At 45.9% G+C, this 25,686-nt stretch overlaps 2 gene segments (V, D, J or C); both read left to right on the top strand.

Moving 5' to 3' along the window:
* The first annotated feature begins 7,372 nt into the window (after nt 1-7,372).
* Nucleotides 7,373-7,822, top strand: LOC137370318 (immunoglobulin lambda variable 3-22-like). The segment is given in 2 exon segments: nt 7,373-7,415; nt 7,506-7,822. Coding segments are annotated over 2 exon segments (360 nt in total).
* A 16,800-nt stretch (nt 7,823-24,622) lies between these two features.
* LOC137370320 (Ig kappa chain V-III region PC 4050-like) lies at nt 24,623-25,236 on the top strand. The segment is given in 2 exon segments: nt 24,623-24,711; nt 24,794-25,236. Coding segments are annotated over 2 exon segments (483 nt in total).
* Nucleotides 25,237-25,686: the final 450 nt, after the last annotated feature.

A 25,686-nucleotide genomic window follows, 5' to 3' on the forward strand; every position in this document is an offset into this window, starting at 1 on the left:
TCGAGGGATGATCTCCAGAGAAGATGAGTTTGCTGACAGTCCTGGAGACAATGGCTTGATGTTTAATGGTAGGGTCATGGACCAGGGGGAGGTAGGAAGATGTGTCTGAGACTTGGCACTCTGCCTCTGCAAGGTAGAAGCCGGTACACCAGACAACAACAGCACCACCCTTGTAAGTGGGTTTGATCATAGTGGGGTGAGACCTGAGAGAAGGGAGTGCAGCAAGTTCAGAGGGAGGCAGTTTAGAGTAAGTGAGGGAAATTAAGACAGCCAATGTCACGCCAACAGTTCTCAATGAAAAGATCAAGAGCAGGTGAGAGGCCAGAGGGAGGGATCCAGATAGTGGTAGAGTACAGCAGGTGGGTGAATGGGTCTGCTAGTTGGCAGATGACTCCTGGCCAACGAAGCCGATGGAGGAAGAGATCAACATCGTGCTGAGCATGAAATTAATTGAGGTGGGCATTAGGGAAGGGTGGTGAATTAAAATGACAAGCGACCAGAAGCTCAGGGTTATGCTTGTGGACTGAGTGGAGGTGTTCCACAAAGCAATCACGCAATCTGTGTTTGGTCTCTCCAGTGTAGAGGATACTGCATTGTGAGCAGCAAATGCAGTATACAAAATTGAAAGAAGTACATGTAAATTGCTGCTTCACTTGAAGGAATGTTTGTGGCCTTGGATAGTGAGGAGAGAGAAGGAGAAAGGACAGGCATTACACCACTTGTGATTGCATGAGAAGGTGCCGTGCAAGGCGACGAGGTGTCGGGGTGATGGAGGAATGGACCAGGGTGTTATGGAGAGAACAGTCCCTTCACAATGATGATAGATGAGGGGAGAGGAAGATGTGTTTGGTGGTGGCATCACACTGGAGGTGGTGGAAATGGTGGAGGATGACCCATTGGATGTGGAGGCTGCTGGGGTTGAAAGTGAGGAAAAGAGGAACTCTATCGGGGTTCTGGGAGGGAGGGGAAAGGGTAAGGGCAGAAGTGCGGGAGATGGGTTGGACACGGTCAAGGTCACAGTCAACAAAAGAGGGGGTGGGGGAGGGAATCCTCTGTTGAGGAAAAAGGAAGACAAATCAAAAGAGCTGTTGTGGAAGCCAAGTTGATGACGTTTTCCAGTTCAGGTCGAAAGGAGGAAATGACAGCGATAGAGTCATCAATGTACCAGAAATAGAGTTGGGAATGGGGCCTGAGTAGGACGGCTGCAAGGAGTGGTCGACATACTCCACAACAGGACAGGCATAACTAGGACCCATATGGGTATCCATAGCAACACCTTTAATTTGGAGGAAGTGAGTGGAGTTGAAGGAGAAGTTGTGCAATGTGAGAACAAGTTCAGTCAGGCAAAGAAAAGTGGTGGGGATGGGGACTGTTGGGGCCTCTATTCAAAGAAGATACCGAGATCTCTTAGAATATCCTGGTGGGGGATGGAGATACCGTGAGATTGGACATCCATAGAGAACAGGAATCGGTTAGGGCCAGGAAACTGGATATTGTAGAAACGACGAAGAGCGTCAGAAAAGTCACAGATGTAGGTGGGAAGAGACTGGACTAGGGGAGAAAAAATAGAGTCAAGATGGGAAGAAATAAGCTCAGTGCGGTCAGAACAAGCTGAAACAATGGGTCTACCAGGACAGTCCTGCTTGTGGATTTTGGGAAGGAGGTAGGAGCGGGCTGTTCGAGGCTGTGGGACTATGAGGTTGGAAGCTGTAGAGGGAAGATCTCCAGAAGGGATGAGGTCAGTGACAGCCTTGGAGACAGTGGCTTGATGTTGGGTGCTGGGATCATGGTCCAGGGAAGGTCGGAAGAAGTTTCTGAGAGTTGGTGCTCAGCCTCTGCAAGGTAGAGGTCAGTATCCCGGACAAAAACAGCACTACCCTGTCAGCAGCATTGATCACAATGTCAGGGTGAGACCTGAGAGAACAGAGTGCAGCATGCTCAGTGGGAGACCGGTTACAATGAGTGAGGGGAGCAGAGAAATTAAGACGGTTGATGTCACGCCAACAGTTCTCAATGAAAAGTTCAAGAGTGGGCAAGAAGGGAGAAGAAGGGGTCCAGATGGAGGTACAATACTGGAGGCAGGTTAATAAGTCTGGTACAGGGAGGACTTCTGGCCAAAAAAGTGTGCCAGAGGCGAAGGCGACAGAAGAAGTGGTCAACGTCATGCCGAGCAAAGAATTTATTGAGATGGGGGTGTCCTTTGCTAAGTTGAGATCATTCAGTATCAGCGAGGGGAAGATCAGAAAGTATTGTGAATAGATAGCGTGGTGTGGGATTTGGAGAATGGATGAGGTCAAAGGGAAGTGAAGGGGAAGAAAGTTTGGGAGGGCCATTGGGTCCCATGAGCTGCTGGTGCTTGCATTCCTTAACACTTGAAAGGAAGAGAAAAAGATTTTTGTTAATGTGTCGGATAAGATGAATGATGAAATGAAACTGCAGAACAGGACAGCTTTGAGATAGGGTGAGTTGGTCTTACCTCCCCTGGTGCATGGCACTGAGCGTGGATCTCAGGATGCAGCGAGAACAGCAGACCCCAGGAATGTTGTATATCTCGGAGATACCTGTAATCCTGGGTGGATTCAAAACATGAAAGTTGGAACTTCAGTTGGAATCCACGTGGAATAATTCAGAGCCGGAGACAGTCAATGAGGAAGGAGATGTGGCTTGGAAAACAAATTTTGCGACACAGCTTCTCAAACACCAGGAGGGAAATGGGGAGCGATGAAGGTAAATAAGGTAAAGGACAAATGGAAATCCTATCAGAAATAAGAGCAGAATTTCTTCAACGTAGGCATTCTTAGAAGAGAAGTGGAAGTGAATTAAAGACTAAAATTAAAGCAAAATACTGTGGATGCTGGAAATCTGAAATAAAAAACTGAAAGTGCTGGAAATATGCAGCTGGTCTGGCAACATCTGTGGAGAGCTCAACAGATTTAACGTTTCAGGTCTTTGATTTTTCATCATAACTGACTTAGAAATGTAATTGGCTTTGAGCAAGTGAAAGGGGTGGGGGTGGAAGAAGAACAAAAGGAACGGTGTGTGATAGAGGAGAGGACAGGAAAGATTAATGACAGAGATGTCACAGAACAAAAGAGAAAGGGAGTGCCAACAGTTGTAGTAAAAGACAAAACATTAGTCCAGAGATAGTGTTAATGGCAGAATATTGATCAGCTCTGTTCAAAAGGAAAAGTATGAAAAACAAGTTTAAGATTAGAACGTGGGCATTTAAAAAATAAAATTGAAAGAAAGAAATCTATAAATAATAGGGCTCGTGGTCTGAAAATGATTGAACTCAATATTGAGTCCAGAAGACTGTCGAGTGCCTAATCAGAAGATGAGGTGATGTTGTTTGAGTTTGCGTTGAGCTTCAGTTGAACACTGCAGCAGGCCCAGGGCAGAAATGTGGGCATGACCCGGGCATCCTGAAATCCAGAAATTTCTATCTTGCTGGGGATGTTCACCACAGCTCAGAGTAATCGATCTGCTCTCTTGCTGAAGCGTTTCATGCCCAGAGCATCAGGATCACAAAAGGTATTATAATTCATATAAATGCGGGTTCGGAGTGTCTATGTCTTTGTCGAGTGTAACTATATTCGGAGAGTGAAACGAATTCACTGTTAAGTTTGATCCAGTCCTGGGAAATAGGTTTACCTCTTCCCACTGTCTCTCCCCCTCCAATCTGACTGCACACACCTCCCAGCTGGTTCAAACAGATGAACTCAGAGCCATTCATTTCCCATTTAAAAGTTCGCAATCCAAATTGAATTTTGAATTAACAATTTACGCGACTGTAGAATCAATGGAAACAAATAAAAAACAACAGAACGAGGTGAGTTATCACACAGAGAGTGACAGGTCTCACATTTTATTCTGTAGAGTGACTGTAAACTGGGCGGGTTTTCTGCCGATAGGAAATTCGCGCCATTGGACTGATTATAGGAGGAGGGGGCGGGGCAGAATGGACCCGGTCTTCAACATTTATAACCGTGAGAGCAACCGAGTACCGAGCGGATGGGTCACTGCACGATGTTCTGGGTGATAGTGACGCTATTTTTACCCAGTGTGTGCTTATATTTATTTATTTATATGTTATGTCTGTCCAGCATTCTTTATCAAGTGTTCATCATTTTCAAATCAGATAATTTTGCGCATTTTTTCTAGGTGGGTGTTTTGCCCTGTCTGTAACACAGACTGCAATATCAATAACAAGAAGCCCCGGTAAAAGTGTCAGATTTCAGTGTACGGTAAGCGGAGGGAGCACCGTGATCCATTGGTACCAGCAGAGACCCGGTCAGGCGCTCGCCAGAATCCTCTATTATGACAAGAGCCTCACTCGGGATCCGGAATTCAGCTCCAGGTTCAAAGCAGACAACAATAACAATGTGTGCACTTTAATAATCAATAACATCGCGGAGGAAGACTCTGCCACTTATTACTGTGCCTATTGGGACAGCACAGTGCTGAACAGAGACAGAAACCCTTATCAAAAACTCGGGCGTTTCAGCTCGCTCCCCCGACAGCTACCACTCAACCAACGACAACTTACATTTATATATGTCTTTAACGTAATTTAAACTTTCAAGATGGATAGATTTTTGTTTAGGAGTATGAAAGGATATGGAGCAAAGGCAGAAAAATGGAGCTGAGGGACGGACCAGCCATGATCAGACTGTACAGTGAACAGGCTTAAAGGGCTGAATGACCTCTCCCTGTTTCTGTGATCCACAAGAAATGATAGGGTCATAGAGTCGTACAGCATAGAAACAGGCCCTTAGGCCCACTGCGTCCATGCCGGCCATAATGCCTATCTATACTAATCCCACCTGCCTGCATTAATTCCATATCCCTCTATGCCTTGCTCATTCAAGTACCTGTCCAGATGCCTATTAAATGACGCTACTGTTTCTGCCTCCACCACCTCCTCAGGCAGCACATTCCAGATACCCACTATTGTTTGTGTGAAAAATTTACCCCTTTGATCCCCTTTAAAGCTCCTCCCTCTCATCTTAAATGTATGCCCTCTAGTTTTAGTCACCCCTACCATGGGAAACAGACTCTGGCTATCTACCCTATCTATGCTTCTCATAATTTTATATAGCTCGATCATGTCCCCTCTCAGCCTCCTTCGCTCCATGGAAAACAGACCCAGCCTATCCAATCTCTCTTTATAACTCAAGCCCTCCAAACCAGGCAACATACTTGTGAATTTTTTCTGCACCTTCTCGAGCTTAATCACATCTTTCTTGTAGTGCGGTGACCAGAACTGCACACAGTACTCCAAATGTGGCCTAACCAATGTTACAGCTGTAACATGACGTCCCAACTCTTGTACTCAATGCCTCAGCCGAGAAAGGCAAGCATGCCATATGCCTTCTTCACCACCCTGTCTATCTGTGTTGCCACTTTCAGGGAACTATGTACTTGCACCCCAAGGTCTCTCTGCTCAAGAACTCTCCCCAGGGCCCTGCCATTCACTGTATATGTCCTGCCCTGGTTTAACTTCCCAAAATGCACCATTTCACACTTGTCTGCGTTAAATTCCATTTGCCACTCCCTTGCCCACTTTCCCTGTTGATCTATATCCTGTTGTAACCTTAGACAACCTTCTTCACTGTCCACTTGGTGTCATCTGCCAACTTACTAATCATGCCCTTTACATTCACATCCAAGTCATTAATATATATGACAAACAACAGAGGGTCCAGTACCGATCCCTGTGGCACACCACTGGTCACCGACCAATCTGAAAAACAACCCTCCACTACCACCCTCTGCCTCCTATCACCAAGCCAATTTTGAATGCAATTGGCTAGCTCACCCTGGATCCCATCTGTTCGAACTTTCTGGACCAGCATATCATGCGGGGACTTGTCAAAGGCCTTGCTGAAGTCCATGGACACAACATCCATCGCCCTGCCCTCGTCAATCCTCTTGGACACCTCCTCGAAAAACTCCATCAAATTCGTGAGACATGATTTCCCATGCACAAAGCCATGCTGACTATCCCTAATCAGACCATGCCTTTCCAGATGCATATAAATCCTGTCTCTCAGAATCCCTTCCAATAACTTTCCCACCACTGATGGAAGGCTCACCGGCCTGTAGTTCCCTGGCTTATCCCTGCTGCCCTTCTTAAATAAAGGCACAACATTAGCTATCCTCCAGTCTTCCGGTACCTCACCTGTGGCTAATGATGTTACAAAAATCTCTGCCAGGGCCCCAGCAATCTCCTCCCTTGCTTCCCATAGCATCCTAGGATACACCTGGTCAGGCCCTGGGGATTTATCCACCTTAATGCGCTTCAAAACCTCCAAAATCTCCTCCTTTGTAATGTTGAAATGCTGCAGGATATCGGTCTTCCCTCCCTTGAACTCACTAGCTTCCATGACTTTCTCCATGGAAAATACGTACGAGAAATATTCATTTCAGGCCTCGCCCATTTCCCGTGGCTCCACACATAGATTGCCACACTGCTCCTTAAAGGGACCTACTCTCTCCCTCGCTACCCATTTACTCTTAACATACTGAGAGAATCTTTTAGGATTCTCCTTTATCTTATCTGCCAGGGAAATCTCATGGCCCCTCTTCACCCCCCTAATTTCCTTCTTAAGTGTAGTCCTAAAGTCCTGGAAAGACTCGCTTGATCCGAGCTACCTATACCTGACCAATGCCTCCTTCTTTGTCCTGACCAGACCCTCAATATCCCTCGTCAACCAGGTTCGCTAAACCTGCCAGCCTTGCCCTTCCATCTAACACCTTGGTTAATCTCGTCCCTTCACATTCCCGACTGGAATAAAAACTGGACTACAAGAAGAAGTAAGCCCCTGTGTGTCTGACACATGTACAGGTCTTCAATCCCCCTGATAAAACGGAGCCCAACAGAATATTACAAATGATCGATTTTTCAATTATCTACTATTCAGTTTTTTTTTCACTTTTTTCTTTTCTCAGTCCATTACCACCTCCTTTTGCCTCACACCATCATCCCTTTTCTCATTTAATCTCTCCTGCCTCCCACTCGATCACAGACATTCCCTTTTTTTCTTTCACCCAACCACCCCGCCCCTTTCTCTGAATCTATTTATGCTCAAAACCTGTCGCATTTCTAACTTTTGCCAGTTCTGACGAAATGTCATCGACCTGAATCGTTAACTCTGTTTCTCTCTCCACAGATGCTGCCGGACCTGCTGAGTATTTCCATCATTTTCCGTTTTTATTGCAAATAATCGATCCGGGCATCTGGAAAGAAGTGAACGAGAAGACGGGGCGGGTTTAACAAAATCTCACTGATTGGGTTGTGGGAAGTGAATCATTTCCTTTTAGTTTGTAACCAGCTGGTTGAGTGAACAGTCCCTGATCCAGCAGAGTGAACATGTCACTGTATTACTGGTTCATTGTGGTGACCGTTTTTCCCTGTATGTGTTTCTGATGCTATTATTCAAATGCTGTTATTCAGTCTGCTCTGTCACGCTGTTTATTTGTAACCGTGTCTATTCGTTTCTCAGGCGGATGTTTCGCTCAAACCTTGAAACAGATTATCCCATCCGTTAGCAAAGCTGCTGGTAAAACCGGTAGATTCCAATGCGAAATACAAGGTGGCTCGGTCAGCAGCAGTAACCCCCTTCACTGGTACCAAAGCAAACCCGGCCAGGCACCCACCAGAATACTCTATTATGGGGGAAGTATATCGCGGGATCCAGGATTTGGTGAATTGTTGAAAGCTGGGAAGAGTAAAGACAATGAATTCTACCTCACAATCGACAAAATAAAGACAGAGGACGCGGCCACTTATTACTGCGTGTATTGGGTGTACACAGTGTGAAACAGAAAGACAAACTCTGTACAAAAACCCTGAAGCACTCGAGCTTTAACTATCAGAGAAACCCACACACTCCTCGCCTAACCCGGCTAAGCAGCAGCGACACCACAGCTGGATTTGTCTCAACCTTTTCTGCCCAAACCCAAGAATTGCCAAGTGATGCGATACGAGTGAAGAGTTGGTCTTTCAGAGACCGATTTCCAGGCTGTGGGATATTCGCTCAATGGCGACCGGATCAGTGTCATCCCGCGGGATGGAGCAGGCCTGCGCGGAGAGGAGGTGTTGTTTACACTGGAAGACTCAGCCAGCTCTGGTCCCATTGGAGCAGTAAAGCCGGCATCGCGGACAAACTTCACATGAAGTAGGAGAGGGGATTCTGGGCTTTTTTAACAGAGGCATAGAATAAAAAGCAGGGAAGTTGTATGAAACCTTTATAAAACACTGACCATGTCTATTGTGTCCAATTCTGGGCACAGCTCTATAGGAAGGATACCACTGGAGTAGGATACACTGGAGTAGTACCATGGATGAGGAATCTCAGTTCGGTAGAGAGATTAGAATAGCTGTTTTCTCTTGAGCAGAAAAGGTTAAGAGGATATTTAATAGAGTTGTTCAAAATTATGAACACACGAACATCCACATTCGGAGCAGGAGTAGACACTCAGCCCTTCGAGCCTCCTCCCTCATTCAATAACTTCATGGCTGAACTGATTACTCCACATTTCCACCTACCCCCGATAACCTTCCATCCACTTGCTGATCAAGAATCTATCTCCCTCTACCTTAAAAATATCCAAAGACTCTGTTTCCACCTCCTTTTGAGGAAGAGAATTCCAAACACTCACAACCCTCTGAGAGAAAGAACTTCTCCTTATCTCTTCTTAAATGGCTGACCCCTTATTTTTAAACAGTGACCCCTGTTTCTAAATTCTGCCACAAGGGGCATCATCCTTTCCACATTCAACATATCAAGACCCCTCAGGATCTTATGTGTTTCAATCAAGTCGCCTGTTACTCTTCTAAATTCCAAAAGATACAAGCCTATCCCATCCAATCTTTCCTCGTAAGACAGCCCGACCATTCCAGGTATTAGTCTAATAAACCTTCTCTCTGCTGCCTCCAACGCATGTACATTGTTCCTTAAATAAGGAGACCAGTACTGTACACAATACTCCAGATATGGTCTCAGCAATGCTCTGTATAGCTGAAGCATAACCTCTCGGCTCTTGTATTCAATTCCCTTTGCGATAAGTAACAATATGCTATTAGTTTTCCTAATTACGTGCTGTACATTAGTACTGACCTTTTGCAATTCATGGACTTGGACACCCAGATCCCTCTGCATCACAGAGTTCTGCAATCTCTCACCATTTAGATAATTGGCTTCTTTTCTATTCTTCCTGCCAAAGTGGACAATTTCGCATTTTCCCACATTATACTCCATTTGCCAGGTCTTTGCCCACTCACTTAACTTATCTATATCCCTTTGTAGCCCTCTTATATCTTCTTCACAACATACATCCCTACCTATCTTTGTGTCATCAGCAAATATAGCAACCATACCTTTGGTTCCTTCATCTAAGTCATTTACATAAATTGTAAAAAATTGCGCCCCCAGCACAGATCCCTGTGGCACAGCACTCGTTACATCTTGCCAACTAAAAAATGATCCATTTATGCCTACCCTCTGCTTACCATGAGCTAGCTAATCTTCTATCCATGCCAATATGTTATCCACTGCACCATGAGTTTTTATTTTCCGCAATAACCTTTGATGTGGCACCTTATCAACTGCATTCTGGAAATCTAAGTACAGTACATCCACCGGTTCCCCTGTATCCACAGCACATGAAACTCCCTCAAATAACTCCAATAAATTGGTGAAACATGACTTCCCTTTCACAAAACCATGTTGACACTGCCTGATTACCTTGAATTTATCTAAATGCCCAGCTATAACGTCTTTCACAATAGCTTCTAACATTTCCCCTAAGACAGGTGTTAACAAGCCTGTAGTTTCCTGCTTGCTATCTCCCTCCCTTTTTGAATAAAGGAGTTACATTGGCTATTTTCCAATCTAACGGAACCTTCCACAAATCTAGTGAATTTTGGAAAATTAAAACTAACACATCAACTATCTCAGTAGCCAATTCTTTTAACACCCTCGGATGAAGTCCATCAGGACTGAAAGGTCTTGATAAAATAAATAAGGAGAAATTATTTCCACTGCCAGGAGAGTCACTAACCAGTGTACACGGATTGAATTGGATAAGAAGCAGAGGGGTGATGAGATTTTGTTTTAGTTGGATTGAGATGTCGAGATTGGACACACTACCTTAGTGGTGGTGATCCCATAGTAACTTTCAAAAGGAAATGGGATAAACGTTTGAAAAGGAAAAGTTTGCAGGGTTATGTGGAAAGAGCAAGGCAGTCGGATTAATTGGATCGTTTTTTCAAAAGAGCCAGCACAGGCATGATGGGCCGAATGGCCCCTTCAATGCTGTAACACTCAATGATTCTGTCACCTGTACATGGAATCATCAGTCCCTAAACTCCAACATGTCATGGTCAGCTCATTTACAGGAATGGATTCACATTAAAAAAGGCAGGAAACCCCATTAACTTGCTTTCTCACCACACAGATCATGAGGTGAAAGTAAATGGAGACCCAGGCTAACACCTGATCTTGACCTATGGGTCCACTTAGGTACATGGGCTACCATTACCAAAGATGACAGCCAGAGACTCCCATTTGTTGTGTGGATTGTGGAGCACAACTGTCAGAGGCCCACCCTCCTGCCGATAAAGAATTTACATTTATTTCGCACCTTTTCATCTCAGGACGTCCCAAAGTGCTTTACAGCCAACGAAGTACTTTTTCAAGTTGAGATCTGTTGTAATTAGAAAAAGTGGCTGTCAATTTGCTCACAGCAAGCTCCTGCAAACAGCAATGGATGAATAATCTATTTTAGTGACGTTGGTTGAGGGATAAATATTGGCCAGGATACCGGAGAGAACTCCCCTGGTCTTCTTCAAATAGTGCCATGGGATCTTTTACATCCACATGACAGGGCAGACAGGGCCTCAGTTTAAGGTCTCATCGAAAAGACGGCACCTCCCACAGTGCAGCACTCCCTCATTACTGCACAGTGAGCGTCAGCTTAGATTAAATGTTCAAGTCTCTGATGTGCGTCTTGGACCCACGAAATTTCTAAACTGTCAATGACCAAATTTTTAGAAACTGAAAATAATCGCCAGGTTTCTATGTCGTGTTGGAGAGCGGGGTTGAAGAAAATATGAAGGACGGAAAGTGAGAAAAAAAGCGAAAGTGTGAAACGGGGGAAATGACAAATAAATACAGTCAGCAAGACAGGACAATAAGAACTCCAGTCATATGAGAGAGCGAAACGATTAAAAGCGAATTGTTGGAGACTATAATGATTACAAACCTGCATTAATGGGAGTGAAAAACAAGAGTGAGGCAGCAATTTAATTACTTCAATTTTGTATAAAAGATGCACCGTCTGTAGTTTACAATAGGTTTGACCCACTGCGGCTCTCAACTCCTGTATAACAATGGAAAAACGCTTAACCATTGAGTAAACAGCGGCGAAGCAATGATCCAGATCCTGAACAGATCACGGTACCACCAGGAAGTGGAACCGCTTCAGTCCGACTGCATCCGAGTTGCGAGTCATTTCCTGTTTAAGAATCTGGTTGAACAGAGCAAGTGCAACCTAATCTTCATTGCTGTAGCATGGTTGTTCCACTGGTTGGTTATTGTGCTGATTCTTTCCTCCAGTAAGTGTGCCAGGAATCAGTTACAATCATGGAATGGTTGCAGCACAGAAGGAGGCCATTCAACCTGTCGTGTACGTGCTGACTCTATGCAAGAGCAACTCACCTAGTCCTCCCTCACCCTTTCCCTGTTGCCCTGCATTTTTTCCCCTTCAGGTGTTTATCCAATTCTCTTTTGAAAGCCGCGATTGAATCTGCCTCCAGCACACTCTCAGGCACTGTATTCCAGATCCGAACCACACACTGCGTGAAAAATGCTTTTCCTCATGACATGTTGGGTTCTTTTGCCACTCGCCTTAAATTGGTGTTTGCTGCTGGTCGACACTTCCGCCAATGGGAACAATTTTACTCTATCGACTCTGATTTCTGCCTATCCTTCAAAACTATATGACTTTTCTGTGTTTTCTTTGCAGGTGAATATTTAGCCGAGGCATTGATGCAGTTTCTGATATCAAGCCTAAGACGACAATGGTCAAAATACAATGTGTGACACAAGCCACTAAAACTATTCACTGGTACCAGCAGCAAACAAACCAGGTGCCTAGAAGAACAATCTGCTATCGCTAAAGAGGAGCAGTGTTGGACCCTGGAATCTCAGTCAAATTCTCAGCTGAGAAGAATGACTCTTCATTCCTACTTGTAATTGATAACATTTGTTACGACCGGGTGAGGAAAGGGTCTCAGACTCCGCTCTTGGCCCTTTCTTGGTTTGGCCAGAACAGGGTTTAAATTTTCAAAGATGCTACTTTAGCTTCACCTCAGTGAGTCCTTGTTCACTGCTCTGCAATTGTAACTGTAAATGAACCAATCAGACAGGGTTTCTCAGGTTTAAACAAGAAAGGTGTAAGTTTATTAACCTTAACACTCTAACTCAGTTAAAGTTAATAAAATTATGCGACACAATCACACTAGTAAGCATACGCAATACACACACAAAAATGTATACAGAGGAGGAGAAAGAATTAAGTGGGGGGTGGGTGTGGAGTAGTAAATAGAATATAGTTACTGTCTTTGGTTTGGATGTAAAGACCATGATTGGAGTTAAGTCCTGCAGTTCTTGCTGGGGCCCAGTGCACACTTTCAAGCTTATTTCCCTGGCACCAAAAGACTGAAGAAGTCCTCTTAAGCTGCTTCCGTGGGTCCCTGGAACTTTGCTGGAGAGAGGGAGAGAGAGAGAGGGGTGCTTTCTTCTTGAAATTCAGTTGCAGTCTGCCCCAAAACTTTTTGTGAGGCACAATTCAGTCATTTCCCAGGTTAGCTGGCAGGCCAGTCATGTTACCAGCTGTTTGTTTGAAACTGCATTGTCTGTGAGGGTTGTTGATTCTTCAAAGCTTACGAGACACACTGAGTGGGGGAGGGGATGGAGTGGAGTGCTGGGTCTTACACAGACAATGGCTCTCAATGTTTTTGGATCATCACGATTGACAAAAGCCACTCACTAACTGAATCAGGGAGCACTCCCATTGTCTTTCTATTCAACTGTCTCTCAGAATGCAAATGTGCAGCCATGTTTTCAGCCATCCAGCTCTGTGGTCTTTTTAAACAAGGTATGTTCAATGTCCAGTAAAAGTGCAAATAGTGTTCCATGTGATAAAATTGATGCGTTTGCATTTGACAAGAGTGGTTTCGTCACACCTCCACCTCTCGCCGAATGAAATGTGACATTAGTGGGAGCATTTCATTATAAATTAGAAGGAAGAGAAAGTACAGGAAAACACACATGCATTTCTCTCATTCATTCTCATTCATTCAGAAACCTTAAAATTGTTTCAGCCTGTCTTTCCTTGTAGCAGTACTCCTTTGGACTGCCCCTTTGTCCTTGAGGTAGATCTAAGATAGTTATGTGTTGCTCAAGGGATTTAACGTTTCTTCACTATCAGGCTGCAATACGTTGGGAATGAAAATCCCAATAAACAGGCGATTTTTGGGAAGGTTTGAGGTTTGCGCATTTCCTTGATTTTCTAGGGTGTGTTTGTTCCTGTTGGGGTCTGCAGGGTGATGGTTAGATTTAATTTGCCCGGGTTTGGAGCTTTGATCATGGAAGGCGGCAGTGGGCGGATTCACTCTGATCTCCCTTTCAGTGCTCTGATGAGTCATGCAAGTGCCTTCCTCTTTAGGGTATTGTGGGTTCCTGACTGTGGTGGTGGATTCTTTGCTAATCTCATTGTCCTCTGGGACATTCCTGCATGCAGGTATTTGTCCAGATTCCACTGCACTCCCCTGGGGCACTTCGACGAGGGAAGGCATCACCCTCACTGTTCTCTGCCTTCTTGAGGACTTTCTTTGCCACTGCAGGTTTCTGCAAATGCTGTTAGCAACCCTGGTGGGGTGCGTCTGGTGTCTGCATTTACATAGGAGGATGTGGGGCCTTATTATTCCAACAATTCGGGGTTGGCTGACCGGACAGTAGGGTCTTTCATTTGGGAAACCTCCTGGACCTCCTTTAACCTGCCCTCTTGGTCCCTTTTCCCCTTTCTTCTCTAACGTTTAGCCAGCCCTGGGTTTGTTTGTCCCCTTTTATTCTTGTGGGGGTGACTATGAAAGGCTTTCCCCTGAGGAACTGACTTGCATATCACAGCAAATGCATCAGCCAGAACTGCGGTTGGCCTCGGTCTATGTACTTTTTGTTCCTCCATGTGGGTCTTTATGGGGAGTGGGAGAGAGTTTTTAAATTTCTCGAGGAGAATTACCTCTCTGACGTTTTCATAGCTGGGCTGCATTTTAAGAGCCCTGAAACACTGATCAAAAGCCAACTGCTTATTTCTCTCAAACTCCAAGTAAGTTTGATGTGCTGGCCAGCACATCAGTGCAAAAGACAAAACTGAAACATTTGTTACCATCTTCAGCCAGATGTACCAAGTGGATGATCCATCTCGGCCTCCTCCTGCAGTCCCCAGCATCACAGATGCCCGTCTTCAGCCAAATCGATTCACTCTATGTGATATTAAGAAATGGCTGAGCGTACTGGATACAGCAAAGGCCACGGCCCTGACAACATCCCGGCTGTCGTGCTGAGGACTTGTGTTCCAGAGCTCGCCATCCTCCTAGCCAAGCTACTCCAGTGCAGCTGCAAAACTGTAATCAACTCGGCAATGTGGTAAATTTAACAGATAAGTCCCGTGCTCAAAAAGCAGGACAAATACAATGCAGCCAATTACTGCTACATCAATCTACTCTCAATCATCAGCAAAGTGATGGAATGTGTTTTCAACTGTGCTGTCATGCAACACTTACTCAGCAATCATCTGCTCAGAACCGATAAAATGTCATGACCTGAAATATTAACTCTGTTTCTCTCTCCACAGATGCTGCCTGACCTGCTGTGTATTTCCAGCACTAACTGTTTTTGTTGCATTGTGAGAGCTCCCCTGCTCTTCATCGAAATCGTGCCATGGGATCTTTTATGTACACCTAAGAGTGCAGACAGGGCCTCGGTTTCACATCTCATCCAAAAGCCAGCACCTCTGAGAGTGCAGCACTCCCTCAGTATGGTACTGTGGTGTCGGTCTGAATTTTTGTGCTTGAGACCTGGAGTGAGACTTAAAACCACAACCGTCTGATTCATACACAAAAGTGCTTCCAGCTGAGCCATGGCTGACACAGTCCCCATGACTCCAGGGACTTATGGACAATGATGCAGGCTCCAGAAACATGAAGGATGGTACTGTAGGACTGCCAATGTCCTCTGACTCCCTGCACATTAGCAGAGAACCTTCAATCCCCAGTTTGCTAAACATTTAATCCTTTATGCTGCAATAAAATATCTGCCCAGTTTTTCTGCAGGATTCCGCTGATTCCTCAACCACCATCCCTGTAACCTCCTCCAGCCTTACAACTTTCCCTATTTCTGTAACCTCCTCCAACCCTACAACCCTCCCTATCTCTTTAACCTCCTGCAGCCCTACAACCCTCCCTATCTCTGTAACCTCCTCGAGCCCATTAGCCCACCTTATTTCTTTTACCTCTTCGACGCCCGACACCCCTCGCTATCACTGTAATCTCCTCTAGCCCCGACAACCCTCCCTTTCTCTGTAGATTCCTCCAACTTTGAGATCCTCTGAGATCTCTGCTCTCCTCGATTCCGGGCCTCATGTGGCTCCTGATTTTAATCATTCCACCACTGAAGGCCATGCCTTCAGCCATCTGGGCCTTATGGTCTGTTACTCCCTCCATAACCCTCCCACTTTTCCACCTCTCTCTCCTCCTTTAAAAATGCCTTCATAACCTGCCCCAGTGAGCAAGCTTTGGGCCATAATCATAGAATCATAGAACGTTTACGGAACAGAAAGAGGCAACTTGGCCCATCGTGTCTGTGCTAGCTGAAATACGTTTCACCCATTGCAATCCCACCTTCCAGCATTTGCAGATTACGGAACTCTGGCCTAATATCTGGTATTGTCAAATTTAGTCTGTTAATGATCCGATGAAGTGTCTGAGGATGTTTTATTACATTAAATGTGCTATTTCATTAGACGTTGTTGATGCTATTGTTCAATTTATATTGTATGGACCCGATCTAAGCTCCTAACTTAAGTAAATAGCTACAAGCAGCAGCTTCCAAGAAAGAACTCCCTGGAATGTCGTTTTCTCCCTGAAAAGCGCTCCCGGGTATCAATCCAAAAAGAACACGAATCAGTCAACCCTGGTTTCCATGGTTATTTGATGAGCTGCCTGTTTTCAGCCTGTAAGCTGCTGCCCAACGTAATTCTGATGAAAGGCCATCCACCTGAAACGTTAACTCTGTTTCTTTCTCCACAGATACTGCCTGGCCTGCTGAGTATTTCCAGCATTTGCTGTTTATATTTCAGATTTCCAGTAAATTTGGTGCTGGGCTTCTCAGCAGCTGGGACTATTTCCCAGGTAGAGTGTGCATTAGGAAAGTGCTGTTAATGAGGTAAATCCACAATAAAAACAATGCACCTAAACACTGCAGTTAATGTAGGAAAATGTATCTAGGCTCTTCACAGGAGCATATTCTGGCAAGAATGGACTAAAGGACTAGATAAAGTGCAAAAAGTGTGACTGAAGGTTTTCTTAAAGCAGAAGAGTGCTGGAGAGGTGGAGGGTTCTGGGCGGTAATTTTGGAGCATTGGACCCAGATAGCTCTATCTTTTCTCCACTGGACCAGTCTCTTCCCACCTACATCCGTGACTCTTCTGATGCCCTCTGTCATTTTGACAATTTCCAGTTTCCTGGCCCCAACCGCCTCCTCTTCACTATGGACGTCCAATCTCTCTACACCTCCATCCCACACGGTTTGAGGGCTCTCCGCTTCTTTCCAGAACAGAGGCCCAACCAGCCCCCATCCACCACCACCCTCCTCTGCCTGGCTGATCTTGTTCTCACATTGAACAACTTCTCCTTCAACTCCACGCACTTCCTTCAAGTAAAAGGTGTTGCTATGGGAACCCGCATGGGTCCTAGTTATGCCTGTCTTTTTGAGGGATATGTCGAGCATTCTTTGTTCCAGTCCTACTCAGGCCCCCTCCCCAAACTCTTTTTCCGGTACATTGATGACTGTATCGGTGCCTTTCTGGCTCCCGCTCCGAACTGGAAAACTTTATCAACTTTGCTTCCAATTTCCACCCTTCTCTCACCTTTACATGGTCCATCTCCGACACTTCCCTTCACTTCCTCGACTTCTCTATCTCCTTCTCTGGGGATAGGCTGTCTACTAATATCCATTATAAGCCCACCGACTCCTACAGCTACCTCGACTACACTTCTTCACACCCTGCCTCCTGTAAGGACTCCATTCCATTCTCCCAGTTTCTCCATCTCCGACACATCTGCTCTGATGATGCTACCTTCCATGACAGCACTTCTGATATGTTGTCTTTTTTCCTCAACCAAGGATTCCCCCCACTGTTGTTGACAGGGCCCTCAACTGTGTCTGTCCCATTTCCCGCACCTCTAGCCTGAACCCTTCCCCTCCCTCCCAGAACCGTGACAGGGTTCGCCTTGTCCTCACTTTTCACCCCATCAGCCTCCATATCCAAAGGATCATCCTCCGCCATTTCTGCCACCTCTAGCATGATGCCACTACCAAATGCATCTTCCCCTCCCTTTCCCTGTCAGCATTCCAAATGAACCATTCCATCCGCGACACCCTGGTCCACTTCTCCATTACCCCTACCACCTCGTCCCCTTCCCATGGCACTTTCCCCTGCAATCGCAGGAGGTGCAATACCTGCCCATTTACCTCCTCTCTCCTCACTTTCCAAGGCCCCAAACACTCCTTTCAGGCGAAGCAGCAATTTACATGTACTTCTTTCAATATAGTATACTGTATTTGTTGTTCACAATGTGGTCTCTACACTCCAAAGGTGGAGTGATTAAAATCAGGATGCACAGGAGGCCAGGAATAGAAGAGTGCCGAGATATCAGAGGATCTCAAAGCTGAAGGAATCTACAGAGATAGGGAGTGTTGCCGGGGGCTAGAGGAGATTACAGTGAAAGCACGGGGCGTCGTGGGTGGAAGAGGTAACTGAAATAGGAAGGTGAATGAGCTCGAGGTTACAGAGATAGGGAAGGTTGTAGAGCTGGAGGGGGTTACAGAGATAGGGAGGGTTGTATGACTTCAGGAAGTTACAGGGATGGTGGGTGAGGAATCAGCTGAATCCTACAGTAAAACTGGTCATATGTTTTATTGTAGCATAAAGGATTAAATGCTGATCAAACTGGGGATTGAAGGTTGTCAGCTAATGTGTAGGGAGTCAGAGTACATTGGCGGTCCTGCAGTGCCATCCTTCATGTTTCTGGAGGATGCACCATTTCCCTTAAGTCACTGGTGTCATGGGGATTGTGTCAGCCATGGCAGCTGGATGCACTTTTGTGCATCAATCAGAAGGTTGTGATTTTATGTCTTACTCCAAGACTTAAGCACAGAAATCCAGACTGATACTATAGTGGAGTACTGAGGGAGTGCTGCACTCTCAGAGGTGATGTCTTTTGGATGAGATGTGAAACTGTATCCCCGTCTGCACTCTCAGGTGTACATAAAAGATCCCATGGCACTATTTCAAAGAAGGGCAGGGGAGCTATCACAGTGCAACAAAAACAGAAAGTGCTGGAAATACACAGCAGCTCAGGCAGCAACTGTGGAGAGAGAAATAGAGTTAACATTTCAGGTCATGACATTTTATTAGTTTGGAGCAGGTTATTGCTGGGTAAGTGCTGTATGATAGCACAGTTCACAACATATTCCATCACTTTGCTGATGATTGAGAGTAGATTGATGTAGCAGTAATTGGCTGCATTGTATTTATCCTGCTTTTTGTGCACGGGACATACCTGGGAAATTTTCCACATTGTCGAGTTGATTACAGTGTTGTAACTGCACTAGTGCAACTTGATAGGGGCATGGCTAGTTCTGGAGCACAAGTCTTGAGCACTGCAGCCGTTACGTTGTCACGTTATGGCCTTTGCTGTGTCCAGTGACCTCTGCCGTTTCTTAATATCACCTGGAGTGAATCGATTTGGCTGAAGACTGGCATCTATGATGCTGGGGACTGCAGGAGGAGGCCGAGATGGATCATCCACTTGGTACTTCTAGCTGAAGATGGTAACAACTGCTTCAGTCTTGTCTTTTACACTGATGTGCTGGCCAGCGTCTGCCAGAATTTATTATGGGAGCTTCCTGGGGTTGTTATGGGGAACTCCCACTAGTTCTTAAACTGCCCATTACTGTTCACCGCTGGATATGGCAGAACTGCAGAGAGTTGTTCCAATATTATGGTTGTTGAGTCACTTAACTCTAATTATAGCATATTTTTCCACTGTTCAGCATGTTTGTAGTCCTGTTTTGAAGTTTCACCAGCATAGTACATCATTTTAGATATACCTGGTGTTGTTCCTGGCATGCTCTCCTACACTCCTCATTGAACCAACTTTAGTCCCTTGGCTTGAATGTACTGATACAGTGTGGAATGTATTGGGCCATAGTATGCCTAATCGGTAAATGAGATGCTGTTCCTCGAGCTTGCGTTGATGTTCACTGGAACACTGCAGCAAGCCCAGGATAGAGATGTGAGCATGAGAGCAGCGGGGTGTATTGAAATGACAAGAAACCGGAAGCTCAGGATCCTGCTTGTGGACTGAGCGGAGGTGTTCCGCAAAGTGGTCACCCAGTCTGCGTTTGGTCTCCCCAATGTGGAGGAGACCAGATTGAGAGCAGCGAATACAGTATACTACATTGAAAGAAGTACAAGTAAATCGCTGCTATATCTGAAAGTAGTGCTTGGGGCCTGGGATAGTGAGGAGAGAGGAGGTAAATGGGCAGGTATTACACCTCCTGCGATTGCAGGGGAAGGTGCCATGGGAAGGGGACGAGGTGGTGGGGGTATTGGAGGAGTGGATCAGGGTGTCGCGGAGGGAACGATCCCTTCAGAATGCTGACAGGGGAAGGGAGGGGAAGATGCGTTTGGCAGTGGCATCATGCTGGAGGTGGCAGAAATGGCGGAGGATGATCCTTTGTATATGGAGGCTGATGGGGTGGAAAGTGAGGACAGGGGAAACCCTGTCACGGTGCTGGGAGGGAAGGGAAGGGGTGAGGGTAGAGGTGCGGGAAATGGGCCGGGCATGTTTGAGGGCCCTGTCAACCATAGTGGGGGGGAATCCTCGGTTGAGGAAAAAGAAAGACATATCAGAAGCACTGTCATGAAAGGTAGCATCATCAGAGCAGATGCGTCGGAGATGGAGAAACTGGGAGAATGGAATGGAGTCCTTACAGTAGGTAGGGTGTGAAGAAGTGTAGTCAAGGTAGCTGTGGGAGTTGGTGGGCTTATAATTGTTATTAGTGGAAAACCTATCCCCAGACAGAGAGGTCGAGGAAGGGAAGGTAAATGTCAGAGATGGACCATGTAAAGGTGAGAGAAGGGTGGAAATTAGAAGCAAAGTTGATTAAGCTTTCCAGTTCGGGGCGGGAGCAGGAAACGGCACCGATCCAGTCATCAATGTACCGGAAAAAGAGTTGGGGGAGGGGGCCTGAGTAGGACTGGAACAAAGAATGCTCAACCGATCCCACAAAAAGCCAGGCACATCTAGGACCCATGTGGATACCAATAGCAACACATAGCACCACTACCCTCACCCCTTCCCCTCCCTCCCAGAACCGTGACAGGGTTCCCCTTGTCCTCATCAGCCTACATATCCAAAGGATCATCCTCTGCCATTTCCGCCACCTCCAGCTTGATGCCACGACCAAACGCATCTTCTCCTGTCTGCATTCCGAAGGGATCATTCCCTCTGCGACACCCTTGTCCACTCCTCCATTACCCCCAACACCTCGTCTCCTTCCCATGGCACCTTCCCCTGCAATCGCAGGAGGTGCAATACCTGCCCATTTACCTCTTCTATCCTCACTATCCCAGGCCCCAACCACTCCTTTCAGGGAAAGCAGCGATTTACTTGTACTTCTTTCTATGTAGTATATTGTATTCACTGCTCACAGTTTGGTCTCCTCTATATTGGGGAGAACAAATGCAGACTGGGTGACCACTTTGCAGAACAGCAGGACCCTGAGCTTCCAGTTGCTTGCCATTTCAACACTCCCCCCTGCTCTCATGCTCACTTCTCTATCCTGGGATTGCTGCAGTGTTCCAGTGAACATCAACGCAAGCTCGGGGAACAGATCTCATTTTCCGATTAGGCACACTACAGCCTGCCGGACTGAACATTGAGTTCAATCATTTCAGAGAATGACGGGCCCCACATTTTACTTTCATTTTTAGTTATTTTATCTTTTTTTTTTACAATTTTTACATTTTTTTGGATGTTTATCTTTTTTATCTCAGTTTGTTCAGTTTGCTTACGCACTGTTTTCTCCATGTTTGTACTTGCTGATGTTCAATCTTCATTCCGTTAACACCCTACCTAACACCGGAAAGGGTATAGCTGCTAGACTGGTTTGCGGCAGGTGGTAGGGGAACCAACACGTGGGAAAACATATTTGACCACGTCCTCACCAACCTGCCTGCTGCAGATGCTTCTATCCATGACTGTATTGGCAGGAGTGACCACCGCACAGTCCTTGTGGAGGCAAAGTCCCACCTTCAAATTGAGGATACCCTCCACCATGTTGTGTGGCACCATCATCTTGCTAAATGGGATAGATTTCGAACAGATCTATCAATGCAAAATTGGGCATCCATGAGGCGCTGTGGGCCATCAGCAGCAGCAGAATTGTACTCAACCACAATCTGTAACCTCATGGCCCGGCATATCCCCCACTCAACGATTACCATCAAGCCAGGACCCAACCCTGGTTCAATGAAGAGTTCAGGAGGGCATGCCAGGAGCAGCACCAGGCATATCTCAAAATGAGGTGTCAACCTGGTGAAGCTACAACATAGGACTATCTGCTTGCCAAACTGCGTAAGCAGCATGCGATAGACAGAGCTAAGCCATAACCAATCAGATCAGATCTAAGCTGTGCAGTGCTGCCACATCCAGCCGTGAATGGTGGTGGACAATTAAACCACGAACTGGAGGAGGAGTCTCCACAAATATCCCCATTCTCAATGATGGGGAGCCCAGCACATCAGTGCAAAAGATAAGGCTGAAGCATTTGCAACAATCTTCAGCCAGAAGTGCCGAGTTGATGATCCATCTCGGCCTCCTCCTGAAGTCCCCAGCATCACAGATGCCAGTCTGCAAAGAACTCGTTCACTCCATATGATATCAAGAAACGACTGAAGGCATTGGATGCTGCAAAAGCTATGAGACCTGACAATATTCCGGCAATAGCACTGAAGACCAGCACTCCAGGACTTGCCGTGCCCCTAGCCAAACTGTTCCAGTATAGCTACAACACTGGCATCTACCCTGCAATGTGGAAAATTGCCCAGGTATGTCCTGTATACATAAAGAAGGACATGTCCAACCCAGCCAATTACCGCCCCATCAGTCCACTCTCAATCATCAGTAAAGTGATGGAAGGTGTCATCAACAGTGCCATCAACTGGCACCTGCTTCGCAATAACCTGCTCAGTGACACTCAGTTTGGATTTCGCCAGGGCCACTCAGCTCCTGACCTGATTACAGCCTTGGTTCAAACATGGACAAAAGAGCTGAATTCAAGAGGTGAGTTGAGAGTGTCTGCCTATGACGTCAAGGCAGCATTTGACCAAGTATGGCATCAAGGAACACTAGCAAAACTGAGGTCAATGGAAATCAGGGGGAAAATCCCCCGCTGGCTGGAGTCATACCTGGTGCAATCAGCTGAGCTCCAGGACATCACTGCAGGAGTTCCTCAGGGCAGTATCCTAGGCCCAACCATCTTCAGCTGCTTCATCAATGACCTTCCTTCAATCATAAGGTCAGAAGTGGGGATGTTCGCTGATGATTGCACAATGTTCAGCACCATTCGTGACTCCTCAGATACTGAAGCAGTCCATGTGGTAATGCAGCAAGACCTGGACAATATCCAGGCTTGGGCTGATAAGTGGCAAGTAACATTCGCGCCACACAAGTGTCAGGCAATGACCATCTCCAACAAGAGAGAATCTATCCATCTCCCCTTGACATTCAACAGCATTACCATCGCTGAATCCCCCACTATCAACATCCTACGGGCAACCATTGACCAGAAACTGAACTGGAGTAGCCATATAAATACCGTGGCTACAAGAGCAGGTCAGAGGCTAGAAATCCTGAGGCGAGTAACTCACCTCCTGACTCCCCAAAGCCTGTCCACCATCTACAAGTCACAAGTCAGGAATGTGATGGTATACTCTCCACTTGTCCGGATGGGTGCAGCTCCAACAACACTCAAGAAGCTCGACACCATCCAGAAGAAAGCAGCCCGCTTGACCTGCACCCCATCGACAAACATTCACTCCCTGCACCACCAACGCACAGTGGCAGCAGTGTGTACCATCTACAAGATGCACTGCAGCAATGCACAAGGCTCCTTTGACAGCACCTTCCAAACCCGCGACCTCTACCAACTAGAAGGACAAGGGCAGCAAATGCATGGGAACACCACCACCTGCAAATTCCCCTCCAAGTCACACACCATCCTGACTTGGAACTATATCGTCGTTCCTTCACTGTCGCTGGGTCAAAATCCTGGAACTCCCTTCCGAACAGCATTGTGGGTATACCTACCCCAAATGGACTGCAGCGGTTCAAGAAGGCAGCTCACCACCACCTTCTCAAGGGCAATTAGGGATGGGCAATAAATGCTGAGCTGGCCAGCGTCGCCAACATCCCATGAATGAATTAAAATAAAATCTGCACTCATGCTTTGTCTTTCAACACACCATTAACGTATTGTTTGCCTTTGCTCCATGACCTTCTGGTTAGCTATTCTGTGGCCTTGTCCTATCTATACCTTCTCCTTTGTTATCTCTTGCCCTACCCCCGCCTTGCTTGCTTATAACCTTTGACATTTCTAATATTTGCCAGTTCCTAAGAAGGGTCACAGACACGAAACGTTAACTCTGCTTCTCTCTCCAAAGATGCTGTCAGAGCTGCTGAGTATTTCCAGCATATCTTGTTTTTATTTCAGATTTCCAGCATCCACAGTATTTTGCTTTTATAACAATATCACTCAGTTTTGACAGACACTTTACACCCAGGAAATTCCTTCCAGCGCTTTTCTGTCACAGTTTAATGGTGAGCAGGAGAACAAAGGGCATGTCAGATTGATCACCTTGTATCACAATGTTAAATATGCAAGGGCAAGAACGAACCAAATTTTGCTGTTGTAATGCTGTTAAAAAGTGGTTGTGCAATTCAATGGAGACTTCATTTTACATAATAACTAATAAATACTATCATTAGAAGTCTGAAACACAAAAATGAAATGCTGGAAATATTCAGCAGGTCTGGCAGCATCTGTGGAGAGAAGCACATTTCAGGTCAGCGACCCTTCAACAGAATAATGGAAGTGTGACTGAAAGGCGTGACTTGTGTCAGATGCTACTTTTATACCAGGAGAGAGCAGTATGAACAGGAAGTCGAGTCACACGCGGAATGTTGTGTTAGAGTCATTGCCCTATATATTTTATCTAGATGTTAATACAAGTGCCTCACACCTCAGACAGGCAACATGTTGCTGTGTTGGGTTGTTTTCGTGACATTTTTTCCACGTAAATGGATTTATTCTTTACGTTTCAGTAGTTTTATTCAGACTGTAAAATTATTTGTAATTTGGTGTTTCTTTCCCCACAGATGGATGTTTTGCTCAGGATTTGAAACAGAAACAACTGTCAATCACCGTTCGAACGAGGAGAACTCGTACAATTACGTGTGAGCTGGGTGAATCAGTCACTGCTTCCGTTATCCATTGGTACAAACAGGCAGCGGGACAGCAGCCCGTTCGGATTCTCTACTACGATGGGAGCGTTCGTCGGGATAAAGGATTGGATCAAAGATTTTCAGCAGAGAAGAATGGAGACAAACAATATGTTCTGCTTATTGACGGTGTAAAGGTAGAGGATGCCGCCACCTATTACTGTGCCTATTGGAAACACACAGAGTTAAACAGCAATTCAATCCACTTACAAAAACCCTCAACACTGCAATTCAAACATCACCAAAACCACATCCGACTCACAGCTGAAAACTGCCGAAGTCTACCTCCTTCAGTTAAAGGTTTACTCTCTCACATATGAAAATTACACAAAGTAAACAGCTACCCTCACCGAGTTGTCCATTCTTTTACCTTTAGATCCGACATGGAACATCAAAGGAGAAGAGGACACAGACAGTGCAATCGGGTGAAATATCCTGTTGATTCTCTCCCCAGACGGTAGCCAGGCGGTGCCCAGCACGACACTGACCCTGTCTGAGTCTTGCTCACCCATCACCCCATTGTTTTCCAGCCACAAATGGTTCTCTGGCCCCAAACAATCGAACTGGAAATCTTGATCCTCACTTCCAAATCGTCCTCGACCCTACCTCTGCAACCTTCCCCACTTTACATCCCGGGCCATGTCATTTGGTCCTCCTATTCTGGCCTCTTGTCCCTCTCTGCTCCATTTTCAATCAGCCTCGAAAGTCTACACGTTGGGATTCTTTTGCTAAACTCCCCCCTTCCTACTTTTCTCTCCAGCTTTAGAGAT

The sequence above is a fragment of the Heterodontus francisci genome, chromosome 5 (genome assembly GCF_036365525.1).
Source record: "Heterodontus francisci isolate sHetFra1 chromosome 5, sHetFra1.hap1, whole genome shotgun sequence".
Taxonomy (NCBI): Eukaryota; Metazoa; Chordata; class Chondrichthyes; order Heterodontiformes; family Heterodontidae; genus Heterodontus; species Heterodontus francisci.